This window comes from Phalacrocorax carbo, chromosome 6, assembly GCF_963921805.1.
Source record: "Phalacrocorax carbo chromosome 6, bPhaCar2.1, whole genome shotgun sequence".
NCBI classification, from domain to species: Eukaryota; Metazoa; Chordata; class Aves; order Suliformes; family Phalacrocoracidae; genus Phalacrocorax; species Phalacrocorax carbo.
This window is the reverse complement of record NC_087518.1, coordinates 40975681-40991822: the sequence shown is the minus strand read 5'-3', so window position 1 is coordinate 40991822 and position 16142 is coordinate 40975681. Positions and strand designations below refer to the sequence as shown.

The 16142-nt window shown below is 47.8% G+C and overlaps 1 protein-coding gene across 3 annotated transcripts; it reads right to left on the bottom strand.

Moving 5' to 3' along the window:
* Positions 1-4530: 4530 nt before the first annotated feature.
* DIRAS3 (DIRAS family GTPase 3) lies at positions 4531-9782 on the bottom strand. Of its 3 annotated transcripts, none has more exons than XM_064454849.1 (2): positions 9639-9782; positions 4531-7971 (listed from the first exon to the last, which is right to left on the bottom strand). In XM_064454849.1, exon 2 carries the CDS (start codon positions 7885-7887, stop codon positions 7291-7293), a length of 597 nt encoding a protein of 198 aa, XP_064310919.1. In that variant the 5' UTR covers positions 7888-7971; positions 9639-9782; the 3' UTR covers positions 4531-7290. The 3 variants fall into 3 exon arrangements, with proteins under 3 accessions (XP_064310919.1, XP_064310918.1, XP_064310917.1); XM_064454848.1 differs by lacking the exon at positions 9639-9782 and adding an exon at positions 8934-9432; XM_064454847.1 differs by lacking the exon at positions 9639-9782 and adding an exon at positions 8202-8908.
* Positions 9783-16142: the final 6360 nt, after the last annotated feature.

The following is a 16142-nucleotide window of genomic DNA, read 5'->3' as shown; positions in this document are numbered from 1 at the left end:
CAGTACATTCAACCATCCCTTCTTTGCGGGCAACAGAAACCATGTATTTACACATGGGCACAATGTAGTGTGCATGCATAAGCTTTTCAGATACTGATCCTGGGGGAAAAAACACAGTAGAATTAGGCAGCATAAACGTGTCAGATATGACTGATTTCCTCTTACCTTTATCTGGGTAGAAAAACAGGATGGATTTTTAAAAGCAGAGTCTTCATCAAGGAACGTGCTACATCCTTGCCCATACTGTCATTCTGGGTAAAAAAGAGCAACTTTTTCTGTTCCCCACTGGGAGAAAAAGATTTTTATTTCTGCTGGCCAGCTCTCCCCATCTGGCTGTGCTGTCTCTTGGTGTCAAGGATGTGATCACACCGCTGCATATCCTGAACAAATCCTACCCTCCTCTCATGTAAAAGGGGCTGCAGGAGGTACTTGTGGGCACCTACAGCCCGCTCCTGCACTGCTGCAGACTCAGCCCCAGGAGGTACGGGCTGGGTAAAGCTCACCCAAAGACTCTGCTGAGCAGTCAATGTTAGTGTTTGCTGGATTTTGTGTATTTCTGGTTGACAAACTGCAAACCCAACTTCCATGCCTCTCCTGAGTAACACAGAACACTGCTGCACACTCAGGTTGCTCAGCCTGGGTTATTATGATGTTGACTTATTTTATTTTAGTCTCAACTCTGGGTATGAACAGCTGTCACCTCGAAGTGCCCTTCCCGAAAAGCAGAGGTGAAACAAGACTCTTGCTGATGCACAAGGTGCAAGGCTTTTAGCACTGGGGGCAGCATTCACAGGTGTATGAAAACCATCTCCCTGTAGCTGGAGGAAACATCATGGGCTCAGCTAGTGAGACGCAGGTGTCTTGTCATGGGTGTGTTAATAATATATTGTTATCAGAAACACATTTTAAATTACAGTCATTAAAAACAGATCCAATACCTTCCAGGAGGAGAGAATTTCCAGCTGGGAAACACATGTACTTTGATCTGGAGTTAGCATTGTATTTACTTACACCATCAGTGAGGTTACCTCTGCCTACAGCTGCTCTTGGAGGATCAAGTTTTCATTCATTGATTTGTCTAGATCCAGATCTGCTGTCTTAAGAAGTAAGTGGCTCAAGCAGAAAAGCTGCAGACCTGCCTGGCCATTTGGTCCAGAGGAGCAGCCTAGAAGAGCAGGCTGAATTAATTCTGTGTATTAAGGATGGTACAAGTGGTACATTTGTACCAAACTATGCAGGCTGCCCAGTGCCTTATTCCCTCAGGCCTCCTAGAGGCAAATGGACTTCGTGCCTAAGCACTTCTGGGGAAAACTGTGCACAAAGAGAAGTGAGTTTTGGTTGGTTTCAGCTTCCGACTCTGCCAGCGCTTGCCCAAGTGCTTTATTTTCACCAGAGCTAAATAGGAGTCAGCCTCTAACAGATATAGATCATTGCATTTACCAGAGCCAAATAAATACATATACAGAACTGGCCCATAACAGCTTGAGAAAATCCAGCTTTCTCCTGCAGTGGAGTCTCTGTAGGCACAGCTCAGGACACATGGGCTTTGCCTGTCCCCAGAAGCACTGTCAATGATGCCTGCCATATGCCAGGCTACTGCTTCTGGATCTCAGTTTCCTGCTGCAGCAGGAAGAGACCCATAGTCCCATACCATTTATCCTTGCCAGCAGAGCTCGTGGGAGGGTTCACAGAGCAGCTATCTTACAGCAAATCAACTGCATTTGCTGTCTCCTCAAGTCAAGGGTCAAGCTCTCAGCACAGGCTGCCAAGAGAGATGTGGGCTGTGGTGGTCCCCCACACTCACCTTTTCCACCCAGCTAAGGACCGAGGGGCAACAGGAGGGTTGCAGGAGCAGTTAGAAATGCCTGGGTTGGAAGGCTCTGGTTCTGTGCTAAGCCAGGAAAACACAATCTCTTTGCCTGATTCCTTTCCCCTCCAATTTGCAGATTTGCTAAAAATCTGAAAAGAATGAACAGCTGCAAATCAGACTGGAAGAAGCAGACCAAGCCAGACCCCATGCCTGCTGCTGCTGCTGCTGCGCCGGCGCTGAGCCGTGCCAGCGAGGCTCAGCTCTGCCACCATGGGACATTGCTACCTCGCACACAAGAAAAGCAACCATGCCAAGGCAGTGCTGGTACTTGAGTCTTTCCCTCCTTTCTCTTCTCCTCCTGTTCTTTTGCATTATTCAGGCGTATGTTCAAAAGTGGGGAAAAAGGAAACAATCAGGTGTAGCAGTGCTAGCCTAGCATGCAGCAATATCCATTAACTAGGAGACTGCTATGCTGCAATTAGTTTTAAGTGGTCTGTAGCATTTTTATTAGCTCTCAGATGCTTTTGATGTACTTAATTTACGCCACAGAAACTGCAGAAGATGGCAGATGATGATTAAGATGTGCTTTTACTCTTCTAGAGTGCACTGAGTACCTTGTAGCTACAGACCATGCATATAAAGCAATATTGCTTATTATTCAGAGCTGTTTGTTACATTAATCATGTGCCTGCTTTGCTCTGAAAAAAGGAATTAGAATATAGCAATATTCTGGCTGCTTGTTTTTAAAATACATGTGTGGGTGGACGCTTCAGCTACTGCTCACATTTTTCTCTTGCAAGTCACAGAGAGCTGTTTGTGACTCTCTTCCTTGGTATTTTCTCTTGACACTAATTTTGTTGGCCAGACTCGGGAAGGAAGCTGCCTCAAGCCAGATGACAAGTGTGGCATGGAAATAAGTATTACTAATTGAGAAATGTTTGAATTTCTGGACTGCAGAGAGGAAACCTTGGAACAGCTTTAAAATGAAAGGTGCCATAATGATTTTTCCTCCAGCAAAGAAACAAAAGGCCTACAGTGCTGATACCTTTGTCCATTAAACGTCTTCTGATTTGACACCTTCTAGTCTGAATATTGCTTAACAAGTCCTCAGGAATGAACCGCAATGCTGTTCCTGAAAATTATTTAAGAACTCTGCAGTAGTAGAAAGCAAGGAACTGATTTTTCTGAGCTGATTTGAGCCAAGCTTTAAAGCAAGCTTGAGATCCTGAAATGCAGACCTAAAGAAAACCTGTATTAATGCTCCACTCATTGCATGTTGCTTCCAACCTAAAGCAGCTGATGATGGTGGAAGAACTGAAAGACAGGGTTAAAGTAGTGCTGGAAGTACATACCTAGCTGGTCAAAGGTAGGAATTGCCAGTCCTCATTAAGACCTGAGACAGAGGGTAGTGAGTGGCTTTGCCTGAAATGTCTCGGTCTTCACGCAGCCACCCAGGCTACTGACAGGTCTCATGATTCATTCAAGATGTTGCAGAGAGAATTTTTACAGTCAACTGTGTTCACCTCGTGATCCTGGAAAGACGTTATGGAGGCATTAATAGCAACATAACAAGTATCAGCGTCTTGCATGACCTTGTCTCACCACATTTGAACTTGTGAAGAACATTTCAGAAAAACAGTGAGTTCTGAGACTGAATAAAGTTTGATTGAATGAGAAAAAAAATTTAAAAAGATAAAAACAACCAACTTGAGAAATAGTGAGTTACCATCCTGCTCGCCAGATATGAACAGTGTGTCAAGGCATGTCTCCAAGCTGAAGAGCTTACAGGATGCATAAATAGCTCCATAAAAAACATGTTGTCACTGCCTCATGAAAAAGCATGCTGCTGGCAAACAGTAGTTAAGGACAAAGCCTGTAACCTAATACAGAAGCGGCACCGGAGATCACAACTGCTTGTTTACTCCAGACAAACAATTTTACCGGAATGTCTTTCACCACAACATCTTCTGGCTTTTTTTTTTTCCTAAACAGATCTGTTCACTTTTTTAAACTGCACTTATTCAAAAAAGGCTAAAGCATTTACTTCCAACATATACTCCTTACACTACAAAACACTTTAATCTTTGAAGAAAAACCATTATTCCTTTAATTCAGCAAAATGCTCCTATGTGAGAAATAAACCTTAAGCATGCATGCAATAAACTCCTCAAAGACTATCTGTAAGAGGCACATATTACTTCACGTACAGTTTTAGCAAAAACTTACCCGTCAGTTCCTAAAATCAATGAACCTTCAGCTATTCTCCAGAGTTAGTCTGAGGGCCATAACTGTACAGCTACACCATCACTCCAGAATAACACTGTTAGCCCAAGGTTACTGGTTATAAGTGCACAAGAGGAACGATGCCACCGGCTGCCCCTGCACACACGAACCCCCCAGATCCTGGTTGTGAGGCAGCAGGTCTGAATACAAAGTTCATGAAGTAACATTCATTTGTATGTGCAATGTGGCCACTGTTTCGTAACGATTAATGAGCATCCCCAGGCAATATGGTATTTTTCACTCTGTTACTAACTATAGTAACTCTCTGCATAGCTCCCTGGAAGATTGTGAAGATATTGCCCTTTAATTTAGATCTGTATGGAACTCCTAATAGCCAACATCTTGACAGGCATCAGTTCAATTAAAATAAATTTCCCTTCTTAGAAGAATAATAGATTACACGCACACACACACAAATCAAACTAGTTCAGTTTATGTGGAAACAAATATAATTATACAATTTATTAATAATTTACAATACAATTGATCTAGCATACCCAAAACATAGATGCTTTACACAGCATGAACAGCAGCCACACCAGGCATCACTCGTTCCCGGTCTGCTCTAGGCTGCTAGTCTGGGACTCGGGGCGTTGGTACCCCCACACCGCCATCCTGCATCACCAGGAGCACCTGAGCATCTCCATCGCCCACGCAGTCCCACGGGCCTTCCTCTGCAGCCACCAAAGGCAGCCTGGGGGCTCTGCTAGCAATTCTGCCAGGTGCAGGAGGGATTGAGCCTGTTTAGTTCATGGTACTTGTGCTCTGCCAGACCCCAGTCCTCAGTGATCTCCATACCTCATACAGGAAAAACACCGCAGTGCAAATGATACATTACAGAACATCTCGGCTGTGTGAATAATCACAGATACACGCTGCCCTGCCTTTGCACAGGCATCTCCATGAAGGCAGTGGGAGTTGTAGAGACATTATTAGGCCTTGTGACATTTTAAAAAGGCTTAAATATAAAATGTCTTATCGGGGTTTCAAAGGCTGGAATGGAACTGGAACAGTCTTTGCAATAATAATTGCCAGATGCTAAAAACAACCCACAGAGAAGCACTGCATAACTGCTTGGAAATGAAGCAACAGAGAGATCAAAATCCATGCACAAAGTTAGGAAAAAGCAAGAGTTATTTTCATGCAAAGCCACTATGGCTGCTTCTACAGCCACCCTTCCGCCTGACTCACCCCTGGCTGCAACAGAAGTGAAGGTTGCACACAGCAGTGGCACACAGGACTACACCAGCCAGCGCCACTACTCCAGAACAGGAAGCTCACAGGACCTGTGGGATATCATCTCCAATAAGAAAAATCAGGTGTAGAGCCTTTGTATCAGCTTGGCAAATCCACACTTTATTTTGGCAGGTAAGGATAACATTTCAGTCAGCACCTAATGCAGAACTTGCTTGGGTTTCTGAAATCATAATGAGTAAGATTTTCTGCTGAATCAAACTGTGCGAGGGCTCCAGCTGTAACTGGGACAAATGCCCCTGGCACACACGGAGCTAATGGCCTCCTTATGTGTGCGAAGGAACAGCCTGAGGAGACAGAAAAGCAGCTCACAGACAGACATAGGAGACAATGGAGCATCAGGACCCAGCACTGATTGTAAGAGTTGTTCAGGTATGCAAGATGTTAACATGGATATGAACCTTGTGGCTTTGTGTATTACTCAGCCATTATTTGTTCATGTGTGGCAGAGAGAACAGGTCCTTCTATACCATCTTATGTAGAAAACCAGCAGTTATTAATAGACACTGATGCTTTCAAACTAAGGGCATGTACTTTCCAGCATCTCCTGTTCCATATTTTGTTCACCTTCAACAATAAAATCATTTCACTAGAGAAGCGCTATAAAAAGAAGCAACTCCTCTCTCCCTTGCCTCTTGTGTCAAGACTATGCCGCTGAGTAAAAATCAAATCTACAGTGCAATACTGAAGTCCTTACAGTCTTCTGCTTGGACCAATACATACACAAAGTAGAAGATCTACAGCATAGGCTGATAGCAAATACTTGCACTTACTGTCTTGAAATCTTTCTCAACCATGCACTGCAGATGAGGCTTATCGTGCTTGTCTCTTGTTACCAATAGCCAAAAAAAAGCAGGGCATGGGGTGGGAGGCAGACAAGGGATATAGACTAAGCCTGTGTCTCCAGTCCTTCGATTTGTGGGAGGTATCTGCTGAAAGTTTCTGTAAGAGAGGAGTTTGCTTTAAACATAGAGCTTCCAGGGGTCAATGTTTCTTCCTGACGCAGTGGTACCTGAACTGTCTTGTCATATGCCTAATCTAAAACCTGGATAATTTGGATGAAGTAAGGGGGGGGGGATAGCTAAGGGAGCTCCAGAAAGATTGCAAAAGTAGCTTCCGTCATACGGAAAACCAGACTGGCAGTTGAGAAAGGAAAGGCCAATGGCCAGGATAACCAACCACTACACCAACTGGTACTTAGAACAGCCTAATTGCCTTCATGAAGGAAGCAGCTCCTGCTTAAGAACACCAGGAATCACCCCCAGATTTAGAGCCAAGGCATGTGGAACCTTCTACCTCAGCAAACAGGGGAAGCCCGTGTAAAGGGGGGAATAAAGCAAACAGCCTGATTATATGCAGATAAAACTTTAATCACTCACAGAACTGCAGAAGACTCAGGAATTGGACAGCACACAGGAAAACATAACTTTCACCATGAAAATAAAAAGCGTCTTGGGTAGGCAGGCCAGTGTGCCAGAAATTTAAGCTTCTGGAGCCACATCTACGTTCATTTGCAGTGCAAATGCCTGGCTTTGATAAAGATTTGCCCTGGTCTATAGATTCCTGAAAACAATTTTTGTAAGTATACACATTATAGATACCATGATTTATTTCAAGCTAATAGGCTACGAATACTTGAAAACTAGCATGTACTCACAGGAGTAGAAATGTTTCTTTCTGACTTCCTTTTATGTAAACTTATTGCATTAAAAACTTCTAGTCACATGTAATTGCTAACACTGAATGTTTATTATTTAAAAAAAAAAATACACATGCAGAAAGCCATCCTCTTTAACACATTAAATAATCCTGCAAAGATTTTAGAGAAAAGCAATAGCCCTACAAGGCATGGATTTGTTTGAAACCTCCAGCAGAAATGAATTTTCTGTGGGAGTCCATGCTCCGATTATACCATGCAGTGGTGTGAGTCCAGCCAAAGTCAATCACATCACAGAGCACTTGCCTTGCAGTTTATCTTTCTTTTTCTGCTGCTTGGATTTCTTTCCATCCACCTGGAGACTGACAGTTCTCCTCTTCTCGAGATTCAGGAGCTCCTGGAAGAGCTCCTGCACGTTGTAGTTCATTTTGGCTGATGTCTCCATAAAGGAGCATTTCCACTTGCTGGCTAACGCTTGCCCCTCGCTGGCATCCAGCTCCCTCTGGGTCTCATCACTTTTGTTACCCACCAACATGATTGGGATTTTTTGGATGTCCCCTTTAATCTGACAAATCTGTTCAAAGATGGGCTGAAGATCTTCCATGGACTGCCTGCTGGTGACAGAGTACACCAAGATGAAAGCATGCCCTTTGGATATAGACAGCCTCTGCATAGCAGGGAACTGATGGCTTCCCGTGGTGTCTGTGATCTGAAGGGTGCAGATGCTCTTATCACAGCTGATTACCTGCCGGTACGTATCTTCAATTGTAGGGATATAGGTTTCCCTGAAAGTTCCCCTTACAAAACGAAGGACCAAGGAGCTTTTGCCAACCCCTGCTGCTCCAAACACAACCACCCTGTAATCATTGCTTTGTTCAGGCATGTTTGCTGTGCTGCGATACAAGTGAAGATTTTAACTGAAAAAGCCCGAGTTCTTCAAGTTTACACCCCCTTTTACAGAGGTGGCCTGCGGAGAAGGGAGGAGGAGGGGGCAAAAGGGAAAGAGAGGAGCAGGGGAAGAGAAAGAAATCGTTCACACCACCTCGGTAATTTTACGGTCCATTATTGAAATAAGCACTTAAATGAGTCACTCCCCTCCCGTCCTTTTTCCTTGCATTAAAAAGAAATAAACCACTATCCCCGCCAGGCATACATCCCATGCACACTTAACGTTATGAGAAGTGAAAAAGCATTCACCTGTAGCCATCAGCTCCACCGTCCAGCGAAACGAGACTAAAATCGCCTACCAGCAGCGGGGAGAGCCGTGCCTCCTCCGGCCGGGGCCCCGGCGCTGCGGGGAGGCTCGGCTCGGCTGGGCTCTGGGCCTGCCCCCGCCGCCGCCCGCCTCCTCCCCCCGGCCTGCGGGCGCTCCCCCGCTCCGCACGGCGCCGGCAGGCAGGCAGGCAGCGCTCCCAGCGCCCCCGGCTTGCTCCCTCCTTCCCTGTATCCTCCATCCACCCGCCGCCTGCGGGGACCCCGACAGCGGCAGGAGCTGCCAGGCTGGCAGCGCCGGGCGCTGCGGCGCCCCTGAGGACGGATGGCAGCTACCGCAGCGGGCTGTGCCACCTCCCCGGCCGGAGCGCCGCGCAACCGGCCGGGCGGCACGGGGCTGCGGGGCTGCCGGCCGGGGACCGGGCTGCCCCTCCGGCCCTCCCACCCGCTGCGGGCTCCGGGCAGGGGACCTGCCTGCCCCCACGCCTCAAAACCACCATAAAAATCCAACCCTCCCCTCAAAAATAAATAAATAATCAACACAACAACCGGAATCTGGTGGTTAGCGCTGTTGGAGCCAAGTTTTGGTGCTCCATCCCTCTAATTCCACGCACAAATAAACGCGCGCCTCTCTCCCTCCATCGCCCCCAGCACCTCTCTCACCGCCCTGCACCGCCGGCCCCCGGGGGCTGGCAGGCCTTGCCGGCTCCCACCCACCTGCGCGCTCCCGGGCTCACAGTCAGGGCTCATTTTGTTTCAACGCTCAAAACACGGGTCAGCTTTCCACCCCCCGCTGCCATTAAAAGCGGCAAAGGGTGCCCTGAGGTATTCCTGCACCCCTTCCCCGGAGAAGTCCCCAAACCGTCCACTGCTTTCATTTAGCTCCATCGCACTGGCATATAAGAGTTGTATTTCACAATCACAGGTTGTATGTCTCCTCGTTTATAAGAAAATCCTCCCGAACACCGCCTATCCACACACTCTCTCAAGGCAGACGGGACCAGCAGTCCTCACAACCCAGCGCCTGACAGGAGGAGGCGCCCACCTCGCGGCTGCTGCGCCTCCAAAACGGCCCGGGCCCGCAGCGGCCGCTCCCGCTGCCTCACTCCCCGTCCCGCCGCCGCGCCTCCTCGCCCCCCTCCGCTCCGCCCCAGCCGTTTCCCTGGCTGCCGCCGCCATGGCGGGCGGGAGAGGCCACTCCGCCCTCGGCTGCCGCCTCATAATCCCCCGCGGCGGGAGTCGGCCGTGCGTAGCCCCTTCCCCGCCCCGCCGCCCCACCAGCTGGGGTTTCCCGCCGCCAAGCCCCGCGGAGGCGCAGCCGAAGCCCGCCTTCACGCCCCAAAATGGCTGCCGGCCGCCGTGGAAGGAGCTCGGCACTAGCGACCCCGGGGCTTCCAAACCTGCTTCTCCAGAGCCACCCACCTGCACCCAGAGAAGGACCACACCAACCTCCACCCCAGAGCCTAGGCCATTAATGGGTTAATACGGACGTCTTAATCGGCCAGCTGCCAGCGCAGGGCTCGTGTGCCTGTGCTGGGGTTGCTGGCAGGGTCAGCTCTCCACCCCAGCTCCTGGCCATAGAGTAGCGGGAGGGCACTGGCCTTGGAGCAGAGGTTCAAAATTTGTCACGTTGACAGGCATGATTCCTGAGAAAGCTAGTCTGAGCTTGTACTAACAGTAGCATCTCCCACTGTGACAATTAAAACAATCCCTCTGTCTGACTGTGTGTGTGGGGGGGTGTGCTGCTGCATTGCCTGGATAAGAATTCTTCTATTTTTCTCTCTAGAACAGTTTTTTTTTTTTTTTTCTGAGCGCAACCTCGGGCTTGGACCAGAGCTTCCCATCTGGAAGTCTGCAAAAAGCTGTGGGTCCCTGGGCAACCATCGGGGATTTGTCAGCACGGAGCTGAGCTTCTGGGGGAGAGGACAGTCCCCGGCCAGCACACTCAGGCAAGACCAGGTCCTGGGGAAGCTGCAGCCAGGGCTGGGAACTGAGTAATAGCGTCAGTTTTAAAATGTGATAAAGGTCATTTGTGGTGCTCAGCTGCAGGGACATTCAGAAGGAAGAGAGCAAAAGGGACAAACGTCTCTGTAAAGAGCTCAGCTTCAACTTGGAGACTTGAAAATAGGGGTACCCTTGGCCAAGGGGTATCTTCAGGATCTTGTTATCTTTTTTGTAACTCTCGTGCTGCCCAAGGCGGGGGTGTTTAAGAAACCCTTTTGCAAAGCTTCACTCTTTTATTGTTGTTACAGTTAAACTACAGCAGGACAAACTCCACAGCCAAAGGGGCAGGTACACCTGCCTGAGGACTTCCCTGTGCCACCAACCTCAGGAGGGGATGGTCCAAAGCTCTCTCCCCCTTGCAGAAGTTGTAACTGAAAATGTGGTTAAAAACTGTGCCATAGATATTTCCCCTGATTCTGTGGGCCACAGGGCCTGGTTTGGGGGATAACAGCTCTAAAAGGGGCAAATAAAATACTTCTGAAAGTCTACAGGAACATGGTTCTCCTCAGCTTCTCCTGTGGACCACCTGCCCTGCCCATGCCTCCCGTCCACCCCAACCACACCTGTTTCTGTGTGGCCCTTTGGTGGCACATCTCGGACAGCAAGGTTGCCCACTCCAGTCCCCTGTTCCTCCTGTGCTCCCCATGCAGATCAGCAGTGACTGCCTCTTTCACAGGCTAAACTCTCCTATAAATAATTGCTTATCCCAACACACAATGCTTAATAACCCATGGTTTCAAAAGCCATAGTTACATCCTTGTAATAGAAGGGTGATGTTACTGCTTGCTGTCCGGGATGAGTACGCAAGCTTCTGGCTGGGGTGTGCTCAGGTCTGTAAGCCGAAGAGTTAAATCTCTTTGGGGGCATTTCTCACAGCCCTTCCTAGAAAGCTTGGAGCTGGAGAAGTGAAGGATTGCTCCCTGGTGGGATGTTGCTCTGCCACATTGACACTAACCGATCCAGAGCAGCTGGAAGCAGCCATAAAAGCTGAGTGGAGGAGGTTAAGGTAGCCTGGGTTTGAATCCTGCTGACGATTTACTGCAATACTGAAATTAATGCAGTAACTGAAAGAGGAAAGACACACAGACCCTATATACTGATGCAGGTTGTAGAATAATTAGAAAGAACAACTTGGTAGCAGTGGGAGCCTGTTTCCCCCAGTGGAGATGTGGGCAAGGAGCTGTGCTGTTCCCCACGCAGACCAAAGACAAGTGGCATTATTCAACTTACGAGGCTTGATCCCTTGGCTGCTTCCCAGCGGTCTCCCCCTGAGGCTCCCTGCTTCCATGCAGCCTCTCCAGAGCAGTGTTGCCTTTGGAGGGCAGGCAGCCACCTCCATGACAGAGCACGACCTTGGGAATGCAATTGCAGGTGCCTGGCAAGTGAAAAGCTCTATAAATTTGCTTGCACTGGTGCAGGAGCTGGAAAACCACATGCTTATAGGTGGTCTTGGTTGACTCCTGGAACAGAGGGAGTGTGCCCAAAAAGGAGAAAATATTGTCAGAAGTATATTTCCATTGCTAGAATTAGTTTGCCCCTATCCCAAAATCCAGTTTCTGCAAGTGTCCAAAACACCTGACCCACCGACCCCAGCTTTGGCTGTGCTACTGGGAGCAGACCAGGCAAATCCCTTTTGCTGGGATTTATGAACAGATTGATTTTTCTCAGGGCCAACTAGCTGTGCAAAAGCCTCATTAAGGCATTACCTCACCTTTTCACCTCTCCCCAGAAACCTTACCCTACTTTACTGTGGTAGTTTATTCCCGTGTCCACTGTAGGCAATAGACTTCTCCCAGTTTATGCCTGTTGAGGCTCTGGCCTTAAAATAAGCCTTGGATCTGGCTGCATCAGACTCTGCAACCTCTTCCTTGGTATGAGGGAGGACAGCTGGCAGGAACTTGGGTCTCAATGCCAATGCACTGGCAAGGCACTTGAGTGTTTCTCGGAGCTATCACCTCCCCCTCCTGCAGAGTAGCAACCAGCACCAGCCCTTGCACCACTCTGCATGGGAATTATTGGATGTTAAGGCAGCACTTGTAGTTGTTCACTCGGGGGCAGGACAGGATCAAGCAACAGACTTTTAAGGGAGAAAATGGTCCAGTTCCCTGCTTGAAACCATTTCTGCAGCTGCTCAGCTGGTGCCAGGATCTGGCTGGGTCATTTCCCATCAGCCAAATGCTGGGGAGAAACAGAAAGGGATCACACTGTTCAGTAACTATGCGTGGTTTCATTTTGGTACCCAGTCCCCATCTGAAGGGATGCGAAAGAGGCTGTGTTGCAGAGGAAAGGCAGGCTCCAGTGTCTGAGGGAAGCCGAGCCAGGCACACACCACTGCTTCTTGCAGAGAAACATGTTGGCATGAGCGTGGCCACATGTGCAACAAACAGGAGCTTGCCCTTTTCTTGAGGCCTGTGAATAGTTTTTATTCTTCCTGATGCTGGAGGAAGTTTTTGCCCACACTAGTGCCTGCCTTTTTGGACATGTGCCCATCTTTGTTCTGAGCAGTGACTCGGGAAAAGCAGATCTGTGCCAGGAACTGAACTGGCTTTGCATAAGGAGGTGGTTAGTGCTGTGACACCCATCCCCCGTCAGTGCAGCAGCAGCTGCAATCCCCCCACGGCTCAGGTGTTGCTGAGAAACTAAGGAACAGCAACGGAGCATCTGCAGATAAGACAGAGACATGTTAGTACTGCTGCTAATTAGCCACCCACAGCAGGGCTGTGCCATCTCACATCACCATCAGGGTAGTACCTGGTAAATCCAGAATCCATTGGCACAGGCATGTCCTTGTGGCAGGCTCTGACACTGCTGCTCATGTATTAGCAGTGGAATTTCTGACAGCTAAAGAGGCAATGCTTCCCTTTCTGGGTAGCCTCTCCTTGCCTTGAGGAAAAAAATATGGTGGAAGGGTCCTGACGGCATTAAGAAGCTTTTCTGCCTGTTTTCCAGCCCTCTTTGCCCTCCATGTGCTTCCATATCTTCGTGGTGTCACATCTCATCTTCCTGCTGTACATCTCTAGCCTACTAAAAATTAATGCATTTCATGAACCATTTATACTGTATCTGGATTATATACAACCTGGTCACATCCTGACTGCTGGTGGCCCCAGTTCTTTCCCACTGCACACAGGTACTTTGATAGAAAAATTACTGGCTGGCCTACCCCCAGTATTGTAGCATCTGTTGCCAAGGCTGCCTCTGCTGTGCATAAGGCTACTGCAGCGATATCATTCCTACTTCTGTTTCTATCTCTTAGTTAAGCACTTAAGCAAGTTCTGTCTACAGCCAAATCTCACTTTGGGAGGTACAGCAACACCTAAAGTGTTAGTGCTTGTGGAGGAAACATTTCTCAGTCTTTCCCAAGCTTATTCTTCCAAAATAATTTGTGATTTTCCAGGTTATCATTTCTTATTTCTCTGATACTTGCTGCCTCACTGACTCCATGGTATTTCGAATCCACTTCTATCCTTACTGAGCAGCATTGTAATGCTGCCTACCCCAGACGGAAAAGAAAAAGGGTCTTTGGACCTATTTCATTCTGCTTTGGATTTTTTTCCCAACACAAAGAGCCCAGCGGATTTTTCTCAAGGAGCTTCAATCTCAACATGAGGCCCTGTCAAGTCCTGTCATCATTCACTGCATTGTTTACTAGGGGCAAATGAAAGCAGATGCTCAACTACTTGGCCAGCTGTTCTAGATGCAGAAGCAAGCTATCTCAAAGTCAGCTGCTGATAAAGATGAGGGCTGATTGTTAGCTCAGCTGCACAACATGCAAGCAGAACACCCAACTTTTGCAAGGTATTAAAAAGACCCAGGGTAGAACTTGGATCAAAAGTCATCCAAAAGTAAGGGGAACTATAACTGAAACCTTAAAAAAAAAAAAAAAGCCTCTAAAGCTGGTAAGGCACCCAGTTGCACCGAGCTACTTTGAAGGTTCCTGTCTGAACTAATAATAATGATAATAATAATAATGAAGAAAATTAAAATAGGGGGTATACCAGATATCTTTTACAGTACACTAATCAACATTGCTTCATGCTTAATACAAAGAGACAGAAATTTGTTCTAATAAACTGTACTTTTGTTACATTAGAGAATTATTAATGCTGTAATCACAGCTGCTGAATCACAACTGTATGGAGAGCTGATGCTATTCAGGAGATTTTTCTCCTGTTGATAATTAGTCATCTCAATAAATCTGCGTTCAGCTCTGTAGGTATAAATAGAAGGGGTTGCCTGCTGGGTAACCACATACGATTACGTGTGTTGGACTCTGAGCAAAACCAAATGTCTCATATAGTGAAACGTCAGGAGGGGCATTGCTGCACAGGCAAGGTGCCCAGAAGAAGTGCAGAGGGCAGGCGTGGTCCTGCTCAGCGATGCATGACATGCATGCCCAGAGGTGCAGGCATGCTGGCAGCAGCATGCTCCTCTGCAGGTATCACTGCGCAGGGACTCATGGAGATGTGCCTGGTCATGTCAGCAGCAATTTTCTATAGGCTTTCATTCAGCATGCCTTTTCTCTTTGCTTTGTTAAGGCCTCTGCAATCCCGAAACATCTTAGTTTTAAAATCCAGATGTAATCCTAAAACATCCCGCTTCAAGGTGTCTGATACTATCAGCTGACCCGTGCCCATTTCTCTCCTGACTCTCTCCACCTCCTCTCAAATATTCTCTCTTTAAAGTCCATGTTTCCACCTGCTGCAGCACAAAAGCTGCTCCTGAGGTGCTTGCTGGGGACTGTTGACTCCCGAGCTAACCACATATGCCATCTGATTTTTGGAGCAGCCATAGTGCTGGTTCCTGAATCCCTCCCTCCCGTTCCCATACACAGTGCAGGATCCACCATGCTTTGGCAAGCTGAAGGTGCTTTTTCTCTTGGGCAGCCAGTGGCTTCAACCTCTGTTTGCCACTCTTTGCAGGTAGTTTTCCATTAAAACCATTTAAGCAAGACCTGGACCTGAGTGCAAACCTGCATAAGTCTGTGAAGTCAGGGCATTGCAGCTTATCCAGCTTTCCAGGTCTGTGTCCTTGGGGATTCTAAATCCTACAGGTGCTCTAATGGTAACGGGGCTGTCCTGACTACATGCATTTGGGAGTGTGTGTGTCCTGTGCATTTAATCTCTTGCAGGGATTTATTTGGGGAAATGAAAAGATTTCTCTCCAAGTGTAGAGGCTTTCCTTGTGCAAAGGCTTCACTTTGCAGAGTCCTTTGGGCTATGGCACGAGTGCCTGCAAGCAGCATCCCAGATGAAAACATGGCTAGACCATGACAAAAGTTGTCACAAAAGCTTTTTTTAAACCAGGCGATGCTTGTGTCCGCTTGAGTTTTCCTTTCTTACCTGCCTTTGCTGTGGTACTGAGTGCTGGCAAACCCACAAGCAGCTGTCTGTAGCAGGCACAGAGTCCCACGTACCTCTGTCTGTCTGCTGCAAGTGGCTCTGGGCAGGATTTAATCACCTCCCACCTTCCCTTTGCTGGAAAACAATTCCTGTCCCTCATGGGGCTGCTTTTATGGTTCTTGTCTCTCCAGGCAGAATGACTTGTTCAGCCTAATAATGGGCAAGTCATTCACTTTGCCTGAATCCTGTCATTAATGGGGATTTCCAGAGATGATTTATAAAACATAATTTCTGGTGTTTATGAGGTATTTATTAGCCACAATGAAATGTTAGCTAGTCATTAGTAGCTTATTTGCTATCTTTGCTAGCCACATTTGCTCAAAGGGAGATAGCCCATTTTCAGATATTTTCCAAGCCTTCAGAGGTTTGGGATGGATTACCATTCCTCAGCAGCTGTCCATCTGAACCCAATTAGGTGGTTCACCCTGGGATCTCACCCTTTTTGGCAGGTCCTTCTCAGCTGCTGAGCCCAGCCTGCCGGCCGATGTGTTTTACCCACATGAGGCTCTAACTGAGCCCA